At 38.7% G+C, this 24,060-nt stretch overlaps 1 protein-coding gene across 1 annotated transcript in view; it reads right to left on the minus strand.

The window, feature by feature from the left end:
• ADGRD1 (adhesion G protein-coupled receptor D1) overlaps positions 1–24,060 on the minus strand; it is a 156,188-nt gene that overhangs the window by 31,670 nt on the left and 100,458 nt on the right. Inside the window, 5 exon segments of the mRNA XM_054392762.1 lie at positions 2,747–2,813; positions 3,813–3,879; positions 10,709–10,862; positions 16,562–16,673; positions 19,430–19,533. Coding sequence (XP_054248737.1) covers positions 2,747–2,813; positions 3,813–3,879; positions 10,709–10,862; positions 16,562–16,673; positions 19,430–19,533 — 504 coding nt within the window.

Raw genomic sequence — 24,060 nt, forward strand, 5'->3', positions numbered from 1 at the left:
ATAGAAAGGACCTGCCACTACAGCCCAGTACCTGCCTCCTGCAATGGGTTGTTGAGTCTGCAGCACATCCACTGCTCCTTGTACACAGATGCTTTCTGCAGAATTTCCTTAATTCTGCCATATGTATGGAAACTCACCAAGGCAGCAGATGGTTGATAACAAACAAAGCCTTCTGCCAGAAGTTTCAATGCCTTATTCCAAAAATTCAGGTGCTTTGTCAAGCGTTGCTTGTTTGGGTTTTGTGGTGGTGTGGATTTTTTTTTTTCCCGTTTAAGACACATCCCAGACCAATATTGGCTGAGATTAGTTTGGGTTTTATGTTAATTTCAATAATTTTTGTCAAAGCTGTTTATAGAGACTCAGCTGTTGTGGTTTTGGGGTGGGGGAGAGTGATCTTTAAACCTTAAGATGCAGGCAGAAGCCAAGAAACCTATACATAGAAGGAACTATTTCCTTCATCAGATGCCTTGAATCAAACTCAAACTCCTTCCAAAGAAAGCACTTTGGGTATGGGAATCCATATAGGGCTGGGAGGTTCTGTGAATTACTCCCTAGAAAAGTATGTGTGAGCATTTTTTTCCCAGTCACACTCCCACCACATCACTCTGTTTTAAGGCTCCATGATGGCTATATTGCCTGTGAGGTTGTGGCAAGACAAAAGTAGATTGTGTCTGCCTAGTCTCTAGTGAGTGGGAGTTGAAAAGAGCAGTCCCTGTTTTCTTCACAGCATAATCCTTTTTCTTGGCAGAGAGAAGCTGTGGATGGAAGTAGTCAAAAACTGCTTTTTGAGAAGTATTTTCATAGCTAAACACTAGCTCATGCAACCAGTGGGTAATTTGTTATTTAAAGAGTACAGGCACACATGCACACACAAAATAGTGTTGAGTCTTGTTATTTCCCCGTAGACACTAACCCATTTTTCAGCTAACATATTCCATGCCTAGAGAGAATAATCTGTCAGCTCACTTGCTGCTATTCTAGGCAGAGCTGGGTTTAGACTATTTAACAAATTGCTCTACGTGGATCAATCTTGTGAGCTCACTCTTTCTTGAAATATTTGTATCCCTACAAGAATATAACTCAAGCTGCACAAGTATTACATATCATAAGAGAGAGCCAGCCATTTAAACCCTTACTTTCACTGGCAAGCAGTTACACATGCAAACTGTTGAAGTCTGTGCTCACTCAGGTGAGCAAGTGTTTCACTGTCTGGCATGCCTTGATTAATACCAAATTTGGATAGCAGCTGGGAAAGATTGGATTTCACTGTTTGCATCTCATTTCCTCCTTTGCTGCTGAACAATGGCCAGAAAGCAAGTGCTAATGTGAGAAGGAGACATTGGAACACTAGACTATTTCAATTGCTCTCCAATCATCAATATCTACATATCCTTGAATATACATTCACATATATAATGTTGAAGGTAAAGGCCAACAAGGAATTAAATTTGCTGGAATAAAGTCCAGGTCTGTTTAGCCAGCTCTAACCAGTGATGAACATTTCTCATTTCCATGTTTATGCTTTCACTGAGGTAATAGAAATTCTGCCCATACTGCACAGGCTCTTTCCAGTGTTGCCTTTAGTAATTTGATTAAAATGCTAACATGAAATGATTTCTGTCACATCAATGCAGCAACAATTTTCACTGGTTTGTTAATATATGTTTATATAGCCTAGTTTTTCAGAGTGTGTATCTTGGGTCAAAGATGGTGGAGTAGGCTGGACTGCTTAAAAGAGGCACTGATTTCACTGTCTGAGTGGATGTCCACTCAGCTGCACTGTAAAATTGCCTGTGATGGAAAAGGTCAGTCAAGGAATCACCCTCTGCTTTCAAACAGTTATAGAGAAATGAAATGGTAAACACTAGTTCTAAATGTACAGCTCTCCTTCCTTCCTTTGACTTGTGAGCAGGATGTGTGAGGGTTTTCTCTGTGATGAAAATTGGGAAAGTTTCTTTGTGCTTTCAATGGAAATCTTAGCTTTCCTAGGGAAGAACAAGGTAGAGTGAGTGGCTCCCTTTTGATGCTCCTCTATGCAGGCAGTCAGGATCTTATTTACCTGATTCTCCTTAAAGATCACAGAAGGCAGACTGGTCTAGATTTGGGGTTATGTTTTTAAAATGTAAGTGAAGCTTTTAAGGCAACCAGGTTTCACTAGTCAGTGAGTCTGCTGAGTCAATTTCACTAATCACTGAGTCTATTCTGTGTCCATAGTGTCACTCTGATGTTATAACCTGCAGCAAAAATCGTAGATAACCTGATCAATTAAAGTATTGGAAACAGTGCTGAAGAGGAATAATCTCCCATTTAATCTCTGCAAACCCCCCCTGATTCCTTAATCATAGTGATTAAACTGCAACTCATTGTAGTTTAATGTGTGGGCATAATTAAACTGCTGTAGAGCATTCATGTATCAGCATCAGAGCCATGAACCTGCAGCCTGGCCTGGAAAGACACTGTTCATTCTGCTGGCAGAGGTGTTTGCAGCAGCCACTTGAACCCAGCAAACTCACTTGAACAGCCCTGCCTTGATCAGCTGGACCAAACTGCCCTTCCTGACATTAAATCAGAGGAACAGCACAACCAACATAAAATTCAGAGAAGGAAAAAAAAGTAACTCTGGGCTATTCATCTCTGTTGTTTTGTTGACCTGGCCCAAGGATTGGTATCAGACCTTCAGCTGGTTCTGCTGTATGGCTGACACAGATGCACAAGAAGAAAGAGCAGCAGCCATGGTTTTACCTACCAGGATTACAAACAGCGCCGGTGCCACAAAAGCCCAGATCGCTCCGTTCTCTAGTGAAAGCCAGCAGCTGCAGAGACAAACCAGAATGATTTCAGAGGAAACACATGGTCATTTCATTAATAATGCTCTTCATTGAGAAAGAGACTCAGAGAGCAGTAAAACAGACTAAAAGACAGTGCAAAAAGACTGGTGCCTTTTGAAAGCGAGAGGCTCCCCCTCACACGGGGAATCTGAAGGCAGGATCTCATTTTGATTTGTATCTTGCAGAGAGCCAGTGACAGCTATCTGCCCCAGCACGCCTTCAAATAGCATCAGGGTGGAAAGATGGGAATAAAGGAAAGGCCTTTTTAGCTGTTTGTTGTTCTCGTAGCCTGTATCACAGGCAGTCATTTCAGTGCTGTGAGCACTGTCATCGTAGCAAGAGATAAATTGAAGCTCTCCCTGCCTTGCCTAGCTGGTGGTGAGGAAGAGGCTGAGAAATGTACTGTCAGCTTCACCTGCCTTTCTCACAGCAGTGCTGATATAAACTAGTACATATACACACCAAAAATAATTCTTGCTGCAGATCTCTTGCTTACATTATGCTAAGACTGAGTCCTATGGGGTTTTTTCAGGTAAATTTGCTTTTCTTTTTCCAAATTAGAAAGGAACTAAGCTTTCAAAATTCTTGTCAAGATCCATTCTAGATTTTCATCTGCTCAGCAGCAAGTTTTCTACAAAAGATTAAGTATCTTTAATCAATGATTATTCTCATCTTGTGAGAAATGCTTCCAAGCATGGTGTGAGCAGGGAGCTCACTGTAAAAGTCCTCATGCCTCTGCAACAAGAGGGAAAAACAAGCAAAAGATCTCATGAGATTATTGTTCATCACAACAGTCAAAAACAGACCTGAGGCCTCTGGGTCTAAGAACAGACCCATACAACAGACCTACTTTTGCAGGTTATCTGCCCTGCTCCTCAGCAGGATCTTGCAGAACTGTAGCCCTGTTAACAGGCCTATGAGTTTTTTTTCCCATGAGGTTTTTTATCCTTATTGCACCTGGAGTGCAGACACTTTCATACTCACTTGCCACTTTCTCCATAGCTGTCTAGAGAGGCTGTTGCAGAAATTACACAAATCACCAGGGGACAGCCTGCAAAAAAGGCCAAGTCAGTAGCGACATTAGTAACAAAAGTACATCTTCCAGTACACTCTGTGAGTTCAGCTAAATTTTGTGTGGACAACAGAACAGCTCAGAGTAATTTGAGAATTAAGTCTAACCTGACATCATCCTGCAGCTGTGGAATACAACATTTTAATCAATTAATGCCAGAGAAACAGCACAGCTTTTCAGTGAAGTGCTGGTTGAACAATTAAACTGAATTAGTGCCAATTCCATAGAGAATCACAGTTCTCTTTCAGCCTGGTTTTTGTTTATGTCATTTTTGTCTCTTGCTCTTCAAGCAGGGATATCCTGTGAAGCAATATCAGCCTTATTGTAACCACAGTCCCCCAGGTAAGCGCACCTTGTTCAACAATTCAAAACAATCTCCAAAACAAAGCTGAGTTCCTCAGAGGGCTGCAGGACTAGCAGGCAGGAGGACAGCAATGGTGACATTTAGTCATCCAGAGCATCACACACAGCAGCGTGAGATAGTTATGAAAAAACAAGCCAATTCAGATCCTACTCAGATCTCCAACCAAGACTTATTTTAACATAAATATGTAATAGCTCTCCAAGACTTCTGTGTTTAAAGTAAACTATGCTTCCAGATGGGTTTTGACAGTTCCAGTGTGCTGCTCCCTGGGAGGTGGAGGAGCTCTTTATGAGGACTATACAAAGGCAGCCAATTATGGTCCTGCTGTCAGGGGGAGTTGCATGTCCCTGGCCCCCAGCGCTGCTGTATCCTGTTGTGCCACTTTAGCACAGTTTTCCAGGCCAGAAGCTGGATAAGGAGTGAGAAGTTTCTTGGTAATATTTCTGCATACAGTAAAACTTCATCCTTTTAAATATTAGATGATTGTCTGTTAATTCCTGTATGATTTAATAAAATGTGAAGGTTTGGGGTTTTATCATTTTATGGAATTTAATAAGCAGGTCCCAGACAGAGTATTAAACAGGATAGCTTAAAGTTTCAATTTTCTGCATGAGGCTTTACAAAATTCTCAGACAAGCAATTTCTGCTTAATCTTACCAATATCATCCTCATAAAATTCTGTAAAATTTTCTTTCAATGACAAAACTATAAATTTTGGAAGAAATATTTTCATGCTGTAGAGATTGTGGCTAGAAGCACTTTGTATTTATAAATAAGAAAGATACTTAATACTTAAGAAGCAGCATCTAGAGGCATTGGGTAAGACCTAGACTTTGAAATCCAATCTGCAGGATGGAGTTTAATATCCCATAAACTTCATTCTGCTCTCCCATTCTTGTCCTCATCCGGAATAAGTCCTTAGAAATTATATTTGTGTAAGACCTAAGCAGAAGCAAGATTAATGTTGGATATTAGGAAAAATTTGTTTACTGAAAGAGTGGTCAGGCATCGGAATAGGTTGCCCAGGGAGGTAGTGGAGTCACCATCCCTGGAGGTGTTCAAGAAAAACATGGACATGGCTTGATGGCTATGGTAGTGTGGGTTGATGGGTTGGACTCAATGATCTTAGAGGTCTTTCCAAGCCCCAAAAAAATCTATTTTACTTTGCTATCACCTTTGTCCTTTTAAAAAAGGCAATTCCTACACACATTAGAACAAAATGAAGACTAATTGTATTCAAGAGAGTAATTAAACACAGACATTAGCTTGCCTACTGAAATTTCACCTGCCATTGGTGTGTGAGCTACCTGGAGTGAGGGTCCCACAGTATGTCTACCTGTTCCAAATCACACCCTTGGTTGCTGAATAGGCATTGTTGATTCACACTGTCTTCTGATGCAAGCTGTCTTTCCAAAGCAGGGGCTTTGTCACAGAAGCAAAAACATCTATGCCCAAGAAACTCTATACCTCTACTTTGCCTTTTTTTTTTTTTTCCCCAAGTCACATGCTGAATATTTAAAGGATTTAGCATAACTCTTTATTAATTTTAAATGGCAGTGAGGAAGAAAATTAAATACAGAGTTGCTTTGGAAGATAATAAAACTTATGCAGATGAAACATAGAGCAGTCATCTGCATAAAAAGAGCTGTTAAGGCAGTGAGAATCAAATGGTCTGCAGACTATAGAGCAGTGTTTGTCTTTTCTTTGCATTAACAAGATATTGCAATCGAGGCAGATTTGACGTTTTGTTACAGTGAAATTAGAGTATTTTTTCTTTAAGAAACAACCATTCCATAAATTTCATAAAAGTTGAGATATACATATACATACATATATATATATATATATATGTGTATATATATATATATATATATATATATATATATACATACATATATATATATATGTAGCCTGAGGGGATCATAAGATTTGATCTGGACTGAAGAATTCATATGGATTATACATTATTCCCAAAAGGAAGGGGTTTTTTGCTTCATCCTTTGTCAGTAATAATTACAGAAGAGCTGTGAAGTTCATCTACACCTATAAGAGGCAATATTGCTGTTGTGCTGGTTATCATCCATGAATGAATTATGGTTATGTTTTTTTATTGTATCTGGACATTTTCTCAGTTAGTAGATGCTACAAATATGCTCATCACCCATACTGCAAATTACTGGATCACAGTATCAAATGAAAATGTCCTAGCACACCTTTCTGGCAGTTGATCTGTAGCACTGGTATCATCTGTGTCACTGCACTCCTAGAGCAGTACAGCATCACATTCAGATAGGGTGAATCAACCTAGATGGAGCGTGTGCTGCTGCAGATCAAGTTCTCTGGGTCCTCAAACCAGCTAACTTAAAGCTGCCTCCCAAACTCATCACCAAAATACAGCCCGCACAGTGGGCATAAAGCTTTAACACCTGGCACAGGAAGACAAACAATGCCACCCTTGCTCAGACAAAATTCTCCCAGAATTCCACCCAAACGCAGCTGCTAGGGTAAAATCTAAAATCAATGTCATCTAGATCATCTTATTCGGCATTGAACTTCATATCTAAATCCATTTGCTTTGTGTTTCTGAGACATTAATAATAAGATGGAAAATGCCTGCAAGTCTGTGTGCTGCATTTGGAATGACACTGTGTCTTACAGAACACAAAAGAAAACAGGCTGGAGAAATTCTGTGGCAGGCAAGGCAAAACAATTTTAGGACATTGATTCTAAAAGGCTAAATGTATCATTTGTTGTGAAAGATGAAGTGTTAGACACAAATAAAAGTATATTTCCTTCCAATATTGAAAAGATCTACTTTACTGGATTGGGGAAAGTGTATTTGCCGATTTGTTGGTGGAAGATAATTTTCTATGATTTCCTTTTCTTCTGTACATTATACCATATCTATGCATATCTATTTGGGACTACATCAAGCAACAGCAAATAAAGAAGTTTAGGTCTTTTGACAGCTCAGAACAGTCTTCAAAGGAAAGGAAATTGTCTGAAATGGGAAAACATGTTCAGGCCAAAATGCCACAGCAAAATCTTCAGAATCACAAAGTGTACCTGCAGGTGGGTGGGTGGGAAGTTTTGCTACAATAATCTGTATGTTATGCTGAATCACCAAGGCAACAAAAGTATTTTTGTGTCCCCATCAGTCTCAAGGTAGTTTTAAAGGCAGGATATTATCACCTTCTTCAAATTTCTCTTCTTTTGAAGCCCTGACAACTGCAGAATTTGAGGTAATTTTAGGACTCTTGGGACTAAAGATAATACACAGGAACTTCAATCAGCTCTGCACATTTGGTGTCTTCTCTGATTACTGTTGAACTCCTTTCACAGGTGTAATATCTCTCAGAAATCTTGATACATGTTAGGAGATCAGTAATACTCAGTTCCTTGTCCCTGTCTCCTCTCATTGCCTCCAGTTTCAAGTCGTCATTAATACAGACTCTGCAAACTTTTACACATGTACCTAGCCCAGCTTTTCTGCTTAAATAACAATGATGGATCTGGGGTTTAAAAGTCAGGACAGGGGTTTGTAATTTTTCAACGAACTGTGAGATTGCAAAAGTCAAACGCATTCACACTTCAATTAGAAGCAAGCGACAAAGAAATGAACTATCTGTTTAGACTAACAGATGTGACATCCTTGTCTTCAACTTATTTCAATCAGTGTAATAATTAGCTAAGCCAAAGTGTAAAAAAACCAGCCTTTTATATTAGGTAGTGGAAAATGTATGTCTATTTTGGTCCCAGGATGGCATTAAAATGACCAAATTCCTTTTGACAGTTGCATTCAATGCAAACTTACCCTCATTTTAAGAGACAAACAAAATAGATTTAGAAAAAAAAAAAAATTAGCTTTTTTTTCCCAGCCTTACAAGACCTCTACTTAGATGCAGCAGTTTTATGGAATATATATTTCAGTTCTCTCCACTGTACTTCCATCAAGTTTCTGAAGGAGCAACCTAACTCTACACTGCAGAACACAAACACACTTGGCTGCTGAAGGCAGTGCTGACATTTGATCTCTAATTGATCATTTCTGTTCCTATTCATATTCAGTGCCAATATGCTAGCAAAAGAGAAAGGTGGGAACTGACAAACCTGTGTGCCCTTTAAAGCTTTTAAGTAGTGAGCACTGCAGTGTGGATTTTCTCTCTAAAACCATCATTATTCAGCAACATCTCTTACCCATTCAATGAGTTACATACCAGACAGCAAGCTGCAATGCTGTTGACTGAATGAAGGTTGCCCTGATGTTTATCAAGAGGTAAACAATCTGGAATGCAGTTGCCTAATTAAATTACTTCAGTGGTGTTTAGACACACTTGCAGCAATGACATGATGTCAGATATGATTAAGGAAATTCAACATCTAATTCAAATGTAAATAGTTTGAGCTACACAGAGAAAAAATAAGGCAATACAAAGTACTTTCCCAGCACCATGGCAGATTTACTGGATTTCAGAAAACATTTTTTTCCCCAAGTCATTACAGGAAAAATAATTGGAATATGATTTTTTGAAATGTAAGTATTTGTCCAAAAAAGGGCTTTTGAAAGGTTTACATAGAGAACTGTATTATATTTCTGCAGATCATATCCTCCACTTTCTGCCTACATGTCAGCAGCTGAGCTTGCCACTATGTCTTACACAATCCCAGAGGAACTGATGTGGAAACTTCTACTGTTACTGCCTCCTGTATTTTGCTATGTACATCTATTTTGATGACTAATATGTACTGCTGGGCCTGAGGGATCATCTTCCAGAGCATCACTCAAAATACCACTGAAGAGATTTTTTTTAGTAACCACATTTAACATCCCATTAGGTTATGAACCAGTAGGCTACATACCCATTGTGCTAATTACTCCTAATTGAGTGGTAGCAATCATATTCAATAAAATGAAGCAAAATGTAAGATTTAGTACTAGTCATACCACAGTCAGGTGACATGTTTATCCTCCTGCCTCCTAAATCACTTTGTAGAACACTGCCATTTTACAGTAAATGAACCTTACACAAAATGCCCCCCCACGAAGGGTAAAGGTGCATTGTGGCACATATCAAACATAATTCATTTTCATAAGGAAATTTAATGATTAATTATAAATTGGGTTAATCAAAGCATCTGCTACAATCAAATACTCTAGTGAATTAAATGCCAGTTCTTAATTATTTTATTAACTGTTGTGGCTTTTTATATAATATTTCTGAAGGAGAAAGAGTTCCCAGGGGCTTATAAAAACATTTTCTTTGGTTTGATCTGCTTGGATTTGTGTTCATTAAGCCCTGGATTAAAAAAATCCAGAAGAAACACCCCTAACATCAGCAGGTTTCTCTGCATTTAGCACTGAATCTAGAAGAAGGTACACATCTCCAATGTCTTCAACCTTCAATCTGGCAGATATCCTGTTCACCAGAGGACTGTATCAAATAGTCCTTAAATAGAACTACTAAGAAGGAGATTTTAAAATTAAAATGGTATCCTGTGCCGAATAAAAGACTATATTATAGGAAAGGACAAGGAGGCAAAAGTTGAAACAGGTATGTGAGCAGTCTTACTATCATCCAGATAAACATGGTGCCAATAGGTATTAAATATCCCAACTACAGTAGGTCTGTATTATTGGTATAATTATTTTTTTTTTTATGCAGCCCAGATTTTAGGGAGAGGAAAGATAATGCATATTTTATCATATTATGAAAGTAACTGTAATTACATAGATATTTCTTTGCTATATTTTTACATCTCTCCTTTTGACTCAATACATGAGGGGTTTTTTCATCTCCTGATTGTGGAGGTTTGTCAAGCATCACTGTTGTACTTCCAGGACAGTGAAAGCAAACTAGCTTTCACTGGTGTCAAAAGTCTGGAACAAAATATTCAGTTTCAGCTCCTGAATGTGCACACAGATTATGCTTTCACTACTGCATTTCAAAAGCTGTGAATTGTTATCTGTGAGATTCCTCTGTGACAGTACTTCTTTTTTTATTCTTACTAGTAATATGAGGTTTCATGCAGCCTTCTTCATCTAACAGTTTCAAGGCACAAAACATGAACTAATGATATTCTTGTGATACTCCTGTACTACTTTGTCATTTTTTTAATGTATGGATTGCAGAAAACCAATCATATGTGAGTTAGAACCAAAACAAAAAGATACCTGTTCAGTGAGACCTCTTTCCCACTCTCCTGCTATTGATTTGGTGATTAAGGATCTCATCTGCTCTAGTAAGGTCATGGAATTCACTGTAGTGGAATTAGGTTTAGAGACTACACATTTTCATGTCTGATTACAGTCAGAAAAAAACTATGCATTTTCTTGTCCAACAGACCTCCTCCCACTAAGGCAAACTATGATCACCAGATGAGAGTTTTACATATGCTTCTGACTATAATCTTAAGACTTAAAGGCAGCAGTTGCTAAATGCTTACCCCATCCAATTCCATAATAATATAAGTGCTTGCTCTCTTCTGACCCAAATACTTTGATCACCATACTGTACAGATGAAATCCTTCCACCAGCATCCAAGCAAAAGCACTCAGGAAGAAAAAATGAAGAAGAATGGCCAAGATCTTGCAAGGCATCTAAATTAAGAACAGAAATTAATGTTACTTCTTTGTGATGCAGTCACATTGGTTTTCCAATTTTGTTTTTATGTTTCTGCATAAATGCTAAATCACTGCAGCAAAATAGTCTTTAAAAAAAGCCCTTAAGAATTTCACTTTTCTATAGCATTTTCAGGTACCTTCAAAGTAACAAATCCTCTTACCTTTCAAGAAAGAAAGAAACAAACAAAAACACCACAAAACAAACCAAAAAAAACCCAACCCAAACCAACCAACCAAAACCCAAAATATTGCCAAACCTTATGTGGAAATCCAAACTGACTATTTATTTATTACAACAGGAGCAATGTTTGTACTGAAGTCTACAAAATATTTAAGAATTCAAAACTGAAGGGTTGACACCCCCTGTTGCTGATGCTGTAGTCAATATAGGGGAGTCAAAAAAGTGGGATTAAAGGCATTGTCCTGTACCCTGGTCTCTGTGTCTGTGATGATAGCAAAACCAGTATAGTTCCTGTTTTATTTTCTATGAAGAATTGGTAGAAAGCTGGTGGATCAGTTCAACTTGAGGAAAACATGGAAATTTTAAAATAAGGTGCCATGCTGAACCTGCTCTTTAGTTACACTTCTCTGTGTAGCTTTTCTGCTTTGCTGTTCTTTGTATCAAGAGTAGGACCACACAAATCAAACCACATTTTCTTACAGTGTCTGTCTGTCAGTCCTGGTTACAAATCCTGTGAAAGTCTCATATGCTAGTCCAGCACTAGTAACATAGATGTTTCAAAAAAATATGGCAAGCTATAACTAGCTCTTGAGTCCTGATTGCTCTGTAGCGGACATCTAATTTTCCCATATGTCTGAATTCTCAATTTCCCATAGTCTGCTGTACCAGCTGTGAGTGTAGTCATATTTGACTTTACATTTTCTCTATCTCCCCTCAGCCTACCTTAAGTTAAAGAGGAAAGCCTAATGCCTTCTTCTTCCCCACTCCTCACGTATTCGCAGCGCACATTTGCCTTTCCCCACTAATTGCCTTTCGAGGATGTCTCACCACAAGTGGTTTTGCTCATCATACAGTAATTGAACAGATGTGACTGCCAACGATCTTACCACAAGATAACCTTGTTTGGTTTGCTTTCAGTCAAGGCACATTTTAAACATGCACTTGGATCCAGTCCCAGCTATATCTCAGCTTTGCATCTTGTAGCATACTGATGATGGTCATTCTGCTCTGTAGCTGTAACATCCCTTCTGTGACACCTACTTAATTTCAGAGGGGTTGCTTACTTGGAGTCCATGTAAATGGGAGGACTTGATTTTTTTCCTTCAAGTTTTCCTTTCCTCACCTGGACAAGTCACTGTAAGATATACAAGACTCCACCTGCCTGCATCTGAGGAAGCATTACCAGTAAGAACCAGTTTGCTGCCACACTGGCCTTAAGATGCTGAACATTAGTTCCCTTTGTTGCATTAACCTGTGCTGGCATTTTATTCCTTTTGTTGATGGTTCAGGATTTTGTACACTAATGAAAATTAAAACGTTGGGATTTGATAGTATAATAAAAAATGGAAGCTTTTCTGTACCTTCCTCACTTGTACTCAGCTGGTTCTGTGCTGCTGCAAGGACATTTTAATGCAAATCTACTGTGACTGCACATATTAAAAAGCAATAACTTTGGTTTTAATTCATGTAAGTGCGATCTGTAAGTGTTTTTGTATTTTGCAGTGTGATGTGGCATATCACTAAATCAGATATGTTTATTGACAAAAAACTGTAAAAGCCTTTCCAGTTAATTTCATCATAAAGCTATGAAATCTATTTTAATACCTTTTGATTTCTACCAGTAGATTAGTCCATGGAAATAAAAATGTAACATAAAGCTGACTTACAAGCTAGTTCTGTCAAATGGATACTTTCCAATTTTTGAGTAGCCAAACAATATGAATCACAGAAGTACAGAAAAATAAACCACAGTGAAGTAGCAGGAGGCTGTCTGTAAATAATTTTGTACAATAGCAAGTTGCAGATTTTTACATCAAATCCATAGCAAAGCTGTTCCTTATTCTGTATTTGTGCTTTAATTATCACTTTGAGGATACTCTTAAATGACCAAATAGCCCTCTTGGAAAAAGCTTAGAAAAGCTGAGACTACATATTAAAACCAGCAGGTGTCCTTTGCTGTATCATATGATGCATATTTTTGGTAGAATACCTGTAAAAAGCCAGATCTCATTACTGTTACTCTTACAGCTGACTACTCAGGAGTGTGTGGAAATAGACAATCAGTCCAGCCAGCAGCAAGGCTTGTCACATTAGAGATGTTGGGAAAATAAAGCAGACTCTCCGAAAATAATAGTCATTTGTTTACTGAGGACAATCTTAGGTAGGTAAATTTGCATATATTTTCTAAATTCAGCTTAGAATGGTAAGTTCAATTTAAGTGGCAATTTCACTGCATTATACAGAACCCTCTGAAAATGCCCTTTTGTGCAATCTACATGCTGCTTTGATACACAGTCTTGAATTTCTGCATATATATCTATCTATATATCTCATAAACAAAAATAGTTCATTTCATCTATTTGCAAGTGTTTTAAGCAGTGCCATGCAGGAGCAATGACTGAGAAACAGTTCAAAACACTAATGCAGAACTGCAAATAGTAGACACATTAAATTTTCCAGGTTTTGCTGGGAAAACACAGTCCTGCCTAACATACTGTGCTTCAATTTTCATTTTCCCCATGCCTAAATAATACTTCACTTTCTCCCACAAACATTATTATGTCTTTGGAAGGCCTTAGAAGTTTAAAACTGGTTAATTGTTTTTAAACACACACTACCATTTGGGATTCAGTTTTTTAAAAAAACCAAACAAACAGTGGTGTTCTTTAGTCTGTAGGAATGAGTCAGTGATTAAGACAGCAAACCCCTTTGAAGGAACAAATCCATCTATTTCTGAGCGTCTAAGAGCAGTCATTACACTGGCATTTGGACAGCAAACATATCATAGGGTCTTGGTAGTACAGGAAGAAAACTCTGTGTGCAAAGGTATTTGCTTTCTGTAGAAGAAAGATTTTCTGGTTTCCAGGAAAATGGCCCTTCTGGAATACCCCATGTTCATTTAGCACTAGTGTTGTAAAGTATCAAGGACCAACTTTTTTAAGAAAAAATTAGTTATATATACAGATGCATTAGTTCAAAGTCCTATCAGTGGAAATAGAATTTTGTGGTTAAAAATTACTGAATTTCTGTAATATGAATTATAAATGACCTAATAATACATCTGAAACTACCAAAGGAATACTGTATGCTGTGTTTGAAATCAAAACCTAGATATCCCTGGAAACAGAGATGGGAAAAGGATGGAGAGTCTACAGCCAGTCATGCAAGAAAGTGATGCCAGCTCGGAGCCTGTTTCTATGATGCCATTCCCTATGGCACTGTGTTTCCTCAAGCAAATCGGTACCTCCTGCCCTTTCAAGCAGGGCCATTTGTAAACTGTTTAGTGTTATGTACACCCATCTTTGGCAGAAGCAGAAGATAAATAATTTACACTTTCTTAGTGTAAATACTGCCTCCCTCTTTTTGTAAGCTACCATTTAGCAGTCCAATTAAAGTAGTAATTAAAGTTATTAGAACTGATGTCAAAGCTAGTGAGAAGAGAGCAGGCAGAAGGTAAGGACATGTGACTAATAAAAGGATGAATCACAACACCTCTGATCCCAAGAGGTTAAAACACAAAAAAAGCATAGCAGGTAGCAGGTAGAGGCTGCTTTTCAACCTCCAAGATCTTTACAGAGTTGTGCCCTACAATTACTGCTGTTACAGAAGACATAGGGCTGAAATATCCACAGATTCTCTGAACTGTTTCACTTTGGAAAGCCTGAGGCGTAAGCCAGGTCTTTCTTTGTGCTACTGTTTCAACTTAACTAGAGTTAAGTTTTTAGCAGGTTTGAGGGGAATGAACATATGCATCTATTAAGCTGCAGTTTTAAGTCTATGTCTGTGTTTCACAAGCTTAGCTACATCTGCCTAACTAAACAGGCAAGACACCTGTGTGTGGACAAGGCACAAGGCATGTAGGTAGACACCTTGACAACACCTGCCTACACCCAAAGAAAACCAGGAAGTGCACCTAGGATTTCATCATATTTTAAAAGACTAGGGGTGATGCTGGCCTTGATAAGGTGAAAAGAAGTTTTAAGATGTTATCTGAAGTGACCCTTCTGAGCTATTCCCTATTTTCTCCCTTGCACATCAGGTTATTCATTCAGGACCTACTGGAATGTTAAACAGCAAAATACCATGAACTTAGTTTTACAAAATGCTTTTAGATCCTCAGTAATACCAGTCTGTGTAAAACCAGACATTAGTGTTACTTATGAACAGCAGATGTTCAAGGGATCCCATTTCAGCTGTTGGACTGGCAAAATGAAGAATGTGTAAACCTCACATTTACTTGTACTGAGAATAAAAAGAACAAAAGATTAATAGAAACTGCCAGCTGCTTGTCAAAAGTAACATGGAGCAACAGCTGGCCACCAAACTAGCCAGATTTTGACCATTCCAAAACTAGAATACACTGGAAGATTATTTTTAAATTGGGGGTTGTTTCTGCTTTTTGAAAGCAGGCTTTCAATCAACTGACCTTATGTTACTTTAAATAGCATTTTTAAACACAACAGTGGAAGTAAATTGGTTTTACTGGTAGGCAATATTGTTAACTTGGTATATTCATCTCTATTTAGCCCAGTTGTTTTAGACATCAGTTTTTTAATGGTTTAGATCCTGGTACTCTGCATAAGGAATTCCCACCTGTAGCAGTAGATCCATAAAGTCAATCTGCAATTTCAAGTTCCAGTCTATGTGATCAGGTAGAAAAAGTGAAGTAAAATAAAGGTGCTTGTCTTTTGCTTAAGTGGTTGCCTTAGATGCCCAGAGAAGTATATACATGTTTTATAGCACTGACTAAACTCTTACACAGTGATACAATAAATCTGCTGGTCAGAAAAAGAGTGCGTTCTGCCACACAAATAAAACTTTATGAGCAAAAACCTTCTGTTTAGTTCTCCAAGAAAGCAAAAGACATTGCCACAGCTCTGTCAGGAAGCTCATCACATTCCAACAAGAATAAGATTGGTTTTTAATGAGAAAGAAGGGAAAAAAGAAAAAAAAAAAAAAAAAGGGCAAACTGTACCATAGCAGAGAATAGACAATTAATAAAAAACAAAACAAAAAAAAAAAAAGAAAAAAAATCAACAAAGAGGAAAACAAATCCCCTCCTTGCAAAAAAAACTCAGTCCATAAATCCCAACAGAAATACAAATACCTTACCCAAACAGAAAACTGATACAATTTTCTCCAGCATAGAATTCCTACAGTTTTCAGTACAGAGAATGGACGAAAGCAAGCATAAACTCTGTCAGGCAGAAGTCAGCCATACCATTTGCACACACAGCTGAAACATCCTCCATCACTATGGTGACTTTTCTGTTTGATGGGTGCTTGTCTCTTTCAGCTTTGCAAACACCCAGTCATGGCCAGATACTATGATAACACTATTTAGATGCACAGAAGGCTTTATCCTTGTTACAGGATGTCATTTTTGGCTGAGGCATGTTAAAAATGAGAGATCTCACATCTTGCATGTGGCATGTGACATTCATTGCATGGAGATGTTTGGCAAAAACCACAGTCACCCTTTTTTAGCACTTACCGATCCAGGGCTGAAGTGAAAGCTGGTGAGAAGCAGGATCTGAGCCACCAAGACAGCAAAGGAGAGATTGGCGTGGATATGATAGCGCTGGTTACGAATAGTACTGACAGACCTGGCAGAAGACAGAAAGGACCGTGAATAAAACTGTATTTAATAGGCACAAATGTATTTCTGATTTATCAGCACGAATTTTGATTGGCTTTTGGACATTCATTTTGACAGAGTTATCATCATGATGTCTTCTGAGCACTGCTTCCACCAGGATGGAATGGTAAATAACTGGTTTCTTTGATATTCTGTTGCTGTCCTCAAGGCAGCAGAAAGATTGATTTGCACATTAAGCAGCTCTGCTGATGCCTCATGATAGAATAGAAATAATGGGGTTCATCCCAAACGGTGCCATGCAGCCGGGGAAGTCAAATCTCCACCTGACAGAAGCATACGGCACCTGGAACCATCTAACCCACACTGTGCCACAGGTTTCTGGTTTGATTTTGTTGGTGTTTGCTTGTATTAGAAATAAAGGAATGTGAAAATATTTTGGTTACAATTCTGACTTTAGTATTACCAGCTTTTGAGCGCAGGAACTACAGCTGCTTATATGGATGGGCAGTGCCTATCTTGACAGAGCCCTGACCTTGATTACAACATATCTCTCTTGGCTTTGCAGAAATCAGCTGGAAATCTGACAAGAACATGCTCTCCTAGCAGTCGTCTGACCTCGTGTTTCTGTTCTTATCCAGAAATAGGAAGTGGGAAACAAACAAAAACATTTATCTGAACATTTCAGGCCTTTTCATAATTCTATTCCTCCCTTTAAAAAAATGAACAGTACTGGTGATAACAGATTCTCTGTTTCCATCCACTCTGCCTGCCAGCCCCTGCTACCATCATTTCAGAAGACCGTTTATTTGGCTGTGTGAACAGCAGTGCATCCTCCACACCACAGCAAGCGATCCCATCTTTTTGTTGTATCATGCTGGATGGTGATGACTTCTGCAACCACTGGTAACACATCGTGTGTGCCCCTGTGGTGGGGCGACACAAACCGGACGATGCAGATGATGGCTTGATTTCAGTCCTGCTCCTCCAGCACTGCTGTAGCCAGTGAAAGGAGTGAAGAGAGAGACAGCAACTATTGATGTCCTGCAAGTAATCCGAAGACAAGTTGCACTGCCTGGTGCCAATGGCTTTCTAATAAGGGACCTCACGTAGCTGCAAACTAGAACACTGTTACCCAGGACTGTCCCTCGGGAAGCGGCCGCCGTTGCCAGTATGTGGAGTAGCAAAGATACTTTCCAGATTCCTCTCCACTTACCTCATGGTCATCTAACCCTACATTGCAAAATTTCACTTTGGCTGTTTAATGAGGCCCTGCCCTCCAGTGAAAACCTAATCAAATTATCTTTAATTGGCAGTTTGAATGATCCTGTATGTAGGTGGGGTATTTAACCCTGTGACAGTCAGCTGGTTCCAAAGCTCTCTTTCCAAGTATTCTGCTTGCCTCCAGTTTCTTGAGGAGTTTCCTGCCCCACTGCAGCAATACTATTTCCTTTTGCCTCTTTTCTTTTCTTTCTTTTTTTTTTTTTTTCCCCCACTTTCTAAAGACTATAACATTCAGTTTTGGACTCAGACAAAAATGGAGCAGATCATTCCCTTTAGCCTAATCATGCCAACAGTTCAATGCCAGATAGGCAGATGTTGGATTTATTTAGAGTGGATTTTGCCATGCGTTGCACGCTTAATCCAACTATGACCAACACAGATCTTGAGACTTGGAAATCATACAGGGCCTGGAACAAACAAGCATTGCAATCAGTTTACTAGGTTTCAGCAAGTCCTTTTTCCTAGAAACTGCCCTCTTAACAGGATGTCCAAAAGACATGCTTAGGCACAGAAACAAAAAATTGAACTCATGAGTAGGAAGAACATAGTTCAGTGTGCAAAAGGAGAGGAGAATCCTGTTCCTTGCTGTGCTCCTGATCTGCTATATGACCTCAGACAAATTACTTTACCCTTTGTTAGCTTTTCTGTTTCTTGTTTAGACACATACCTCAAACTCAGTTGTCAGTACTGGAATATAAACAGACAGAAAGACCTTAGGTGCCCCATGACAGAAACCTTTCCAGTCCAGAGAGCCATTGAAGGGGCTGGTGTGTTACAGCCAGGAGGATGGAGTGTTCCAGAGGATTTAAACATAAGCCATAGAGTCAATTTCACACTGCCTTTAGCATCCTTCATCTCACTAAACCAACACATTAGAAAACTATCCTAGCAAAGAACAGCAAGACACTTGAAAATAAATGTTGGTTATATGATGTAATTGCATAGAAACTGTATGAAAAAAGAAAAAAAGTTGAGGAAATTAAAGTTGGCCAAGCCTTCCTTATTGGAAATACCTTTGTGAACATACTGCTTTACAAGATAGTTCAAAAGCACAAAGTACTGACTGTACTCTCCAAACAATCCAAAAATATATGTAGAGGGGCAAAGGGGGTGATTCTGCAGTCCTTGTTTGATATTCCTTTGAGCTCTGTACCAAGCCCTCCCACAGCCTCCATGAAAGATGTCTGAACTACAGTGAAACATGAGGGGAGGTAAAAAAAAAATAATAATCCAGTAATCCCTCATAGAATGGAAATAGCTAGCTATATTAAGACCACCCTATTTCAGGAAATGAAAATAATTTAGAAATAACCAACCAACTGTTACAAATACATGTACAGAATCTAAGTAAGGAAGGTGACATAATTAATAACCTTTGTTTTATCCTGAGCACCTGAAGGGATCCTAACCAATGGCCTGATATGCACTGCTCAGCTTTCTGCAGGACAGTTGCTCAGCAGGTATTAAGTTAAAATTACTCACGACAAGATAGCGAATGTGACCAGCGTGATCGTCAGGCAGAAGATGGACAGAGCACAGCCAATGTAAGTGATGGAGGAGAGGGCCACCTGGTGTTCTCTCGTTAGCTGTACACAGAGCAAAACAAACCAAAGCAAAACAAAAACTGAATGGATTTATTACACTACAGAACCACAGGTCAGCCCCTCTGCACACCGCATTTCCTCATCCATCCACCCATGTCTAAGCTGATGGTCACAACCATTGGCTGCTGTTTCTAACACCGGAAATGAAGAGCCAAATCCAAACTCAGTCACACAGCCAGGGTATCCATGTGCCCCCCTGGCATTTTGGTTCCCCCTTTGGTTTTATAAATCAGACAGTTTCTCCGCTGCTGTGCTATCCTCAAGCCCGAGATCGGAGCAGTTTATTGGGCTGCACAATGTCAGCAATGGGATCTTTCAGAGCTCACGGGGCTCTTTGCTAATGCTCTCATGCTGCAATAATTTACATCGTTGTGCAAATACCAGAAGTGCTTCACAGCAGTGAGAACTGACAAACCAAGATGACCCATAAATCACAGACCATTTATAGCCCACTTGTTTTGTTTAATGTATCATGTTTTTAGTGCCTGCTGAAGGAGCTGGACTGGCATCTACTGAATGGAAAACCACAGAAAAGACCCAGCATGAGTAGTCAGAGTTTAAGCCCTTTGTCTCAGCCTTTGTACTAATCTGTGAGTACCTTTTGTAAAAGTAATTCAGTTTTCATGAGCATTCAATCTGTAACTCCGTAGTATCCACCACCAGGTTAAAACCTGGACAGATTCAATGGGGAAGGGACAGTGTGTTTTGACCACTCATCCAAAATTAATCAGCAAGTGTACTTTAATTTTCCATGCTAATTCTCATAATGAATGACAAAAAAAAGACACACCCAACAAAGGGAGCCAGGCAGAATGAATACATAATAAGTAGAACAGAGCTAAGCAGGAAAAAGCTTTTTCATCTCAGAAGAATTTTCAAACATTTTTTCCTGACTTGAATTTGGAAAGAGTTGACATTTTCATAAACTGAACAGCTGAAAAAAAAATATGTATAGTCAATCAAAAAGTTTTAATTTTGATGCTTGAAATAGGGTTTAATTTCAATACCATAAATTTCTAACTAAAAACTCATTCAAAATATTTATTCATAAAAATCTTTTTTCAAAAATACCTTTTTTTTTTTTTACATAAAAGCTATCTAATTTAAAAAAAAAATATTTCTCACAGTTTGGAATTTTCTGTTGTTTTCCACATGCACACTAGAAATTCCCCCCCAACAAAGTATTTCATTATAGAGTCACAATCCCAGCCAGTTCTACCAATAGACTTCCCACTACAATTTCTTTTAAAGGAGAGAAATAACACACCATGCTGTTCTGAGAAAAAGGGGAAAAAAATCTTTTTTAAGGCAGACAAAGCTGATGTGTTTTATTTGTATGTTTTTCTTGTCATTATCTGTGAGTAGTATCAGCTCATGTGCAGCAGAATAGATTGTGGCTCGCTCAGCAATCTGAGAACTATTAAGCGATGCAGCACCAGCAGCACTGAGAGACAACTGTTGCTATGGTGTTACTGTTCCTGGGAAATATGATGCAGCTCTTTAGCCTTTCTTCTCTTTCAGCCAAAGACACATTTTTTCCCCCCCGACTTGGATAGCATCAGTTGCAGAAACAAAAGAGGTTCTGTATGCTGGACAAGCTTCAATGGTCCATATAATTTCTGCCCTTATCCCCCACAGAAGCCATGTATAGCCCTTCTTCCCAGATTATTCATGAAATAGGAATTACTTCTATGGTTAATTGGGCAGTTTAGAAATTATTTTGTCATCAGGGATATTCATATCCCAAATGCATGGACCTGATTTCTTGATTGCTCCAATACACATCCCTTTCTCCTGCTACAGGAGGCTTGGAGTTCAGCAGTGAAAGGAGGAAAGCTGATGGAGCTCTTTGAGCTTCAAATCACTCTCCAATCAGTATTTCTCAGCAGTTCAGTGCTTTCTTTCACTCTTTTCACTCCCAACACCTGCAGCCAGAAAATGTTCCCTACAGAGGTCAAAGCTGCTCAGTGCTCATGTAGATTGACAATGGTCTATCACAGTGCTGGTGTTGGCAAAGGTGGGGAAGATTGGTAAAGGAAAGAAGATACAGGGGGTCCATCTAGTGGAAAAGGCAAAAAAAAAAAAAAAATCACAGCCTTTGTTTTTTTCCAAAGTAATCCAAGAGAAGATAGAACTAATTTGTATCATAACTAAGATGCCTTTAAGAAAGTCTTTCTCTGTATATTAGCTCAGCTTGCCTCCAGAAATCCCTGCAGAGCAAGACAAGGCATGAATCAAATTCTCCCAAGTAGAGCCTGATTTACTTAGAAACCAAAAAAGGGAAGAAATGATCTCTTGTAAATAAGCTGCATAAGATTCATTCAAACCTGAGATAACCTATGTAAGTCCTCACATCTATGAACTGGGAACTGGTCTTGCTCTGGTAAACACAACCAAAACCTGATGATGCTTCAGGAGTGACACTCTCAAATCAATATCTACTTCTGGTAACAAAAGCAACCTCACTGTAGCTCATATTCTCACCCTACCTAGCATGTGAGATAGAAAACCAATAAGTAGTTTTGAATCACTCTGTGTTTATTAAGGGAAAGGTGAAGCCTGACAGGGGTTCTCAAACTGAACTGTTAGGTTGGAGAAGTGCAAGAGAGCAGACCCTGTTCATAGAAGTTCCATTACTGTGGGTGATACAAATTGCAGGGGGAAGGATACAGCATGAGAAAACAAACCTGAAATGATTTCCAGGGCATGAAGCCTCATCTCTAAATACAGGTATGTGGTACGTATTTAAAGTTTCAGGTCTCTATTAACTACTCACAACCCAGCAGCTAAGCTCAGCTGGATGTGGTGTGTCTGTGCACACACTGCAAGGGATAACAAGCACACAGAGATTTTAAGAAATACCTGGAGTGTCAAAGCATTGTGCATTATCAATTAAGAAACAATTTCCTAATAATTGCACTGCTCTGATTTCGCCTTGCCTCAGTTTGTCCTCTAGAAAATTTTCAGTCTTCATGCATGACATGGAATACTAGAGAGTAATTTGGGAGGATCTCGTAGTCAGCACAAAAATGCTAATCAGGCTGTAATGCTCTTACTAAAGAAAATAGCATTTAAAAGTACCAAATAAAACACCGACCAATCTGTAAAGTAGTCCCACGAGCCCGATTCTCACACTTGTCCCAATCTACATTAAAATCATTCTTCTCTCCTAAAAGGTTTTGCTTCTTTGAGTTTATGCATTGTTTCTCTTACCCTGCAGCAAGCTGAAAAGTGAGGGAAAGAGCTCATGCAATCATGAGTGCTAGTAATCATGAACACTAAAAGACAAATGTTTCTTAGTTTCAGCTTTGACAAACAGTCAAATAAAAAATTCATACTCCATATAAATCTCCACCCTTTTAGTTTAGGCTGCAGCACCCTTTACTTTGAAAGTGTCATTAGCAGCATAGACAAAGAGTTGATGGGTCCAGTAGTTACACCCATCTGCAATGTCAGAGTCTATTGTCTTAGCCCTGTTCTCCCTCATAAAAGAAGTTAGTACATTGCTCAACACTTGTATTTTGGAAACTCACAGGCAACTGGATGGCCTGAGAAATTATCAGACTCCCAGATATTTTTTTTCCTTATAATGTTGTTAATAACAGGAAAATGAGCAACAACTAATTCATCTGGTTAAAAATAACTGCACAGGAAGATGAAAAAATATTATTATAATGGGATGGTACTTTTCATCTCTGAAGTATCCGGCAGAGGTCTTTGGAGGCTGAAAGGCTTGTTCAGTAGGCTACACAGGAAAAAGTTGTTTGATCTGTATCTAAAACAGAAAACCTACTTATTTATGTAACATTAATGAGCAGCTGTATATACCACACAGCATAATAATGCAGCAAAAAGCTAGATGGGTTGCAGGAACATTAAACAGCAACTGGTCAGATCAGAGCATCTGTCTGGGCAACAAAGGGCTCTCTCTGCTCAATGTCTCTTTCCAGACATCACCTTCTTTTGTGTGAAATTTGCACTCCTGTCCTTTTTTTCCCTCATTATTCATCTCTCAGGCAGTTGACAGCACACTTTCTGCTCTGCAAAGAGGTACTTTTGGCTTTCTCCAGAGGAAGGATCATTTTGTCAAAGCACTAATCTAAAATTTTCATCTTTGCATACTGCAAAATGTCTCTGCCTTGAGAGGCAACACATCATACACAGGGCTGAGTTCAAACACTTAAAGTTTGTCAGCTGAAGCTGAAAGAGCTTATCCATATACCAAATTACAACTTCACAATTCAGCCACCAAAAGCAGTAATTTCATTGTCTAAACAGCTTTTGAAATCTCCTTTATGAAAAGAAATGCATCTTCTTCAAAACAAACAAAAAATCTAAGTTCTTGATTGAGAAAATGTTTCAGTCTTAAATGAGTCTTGCAATCTAAGAACTATTATCTAACTATCATTTGTATTTTAGCACCAGTAGAACACAGAACAAGATATTTTTCACCTGCTTATATACATTCTATGAACCCAAAGTTATTTCTTTACTGGGAATTTAAGACAT

The sequence above is a fragment of the Indicator indicator genome, chromosome 26 (genome assembly GCF_027791375.1).
Source record: "Indicator indicator isolate 239-I01 chromosome 26, UM_Iind_1.1, whole genome shotgun sequence".
NCBI classification, from domain to species: domain Eukaryota; kingdom Metazoa; phylum Chordata; class Aves; order Piciformes; family Indicatoridae; genus Indicator; species Indicator indicator.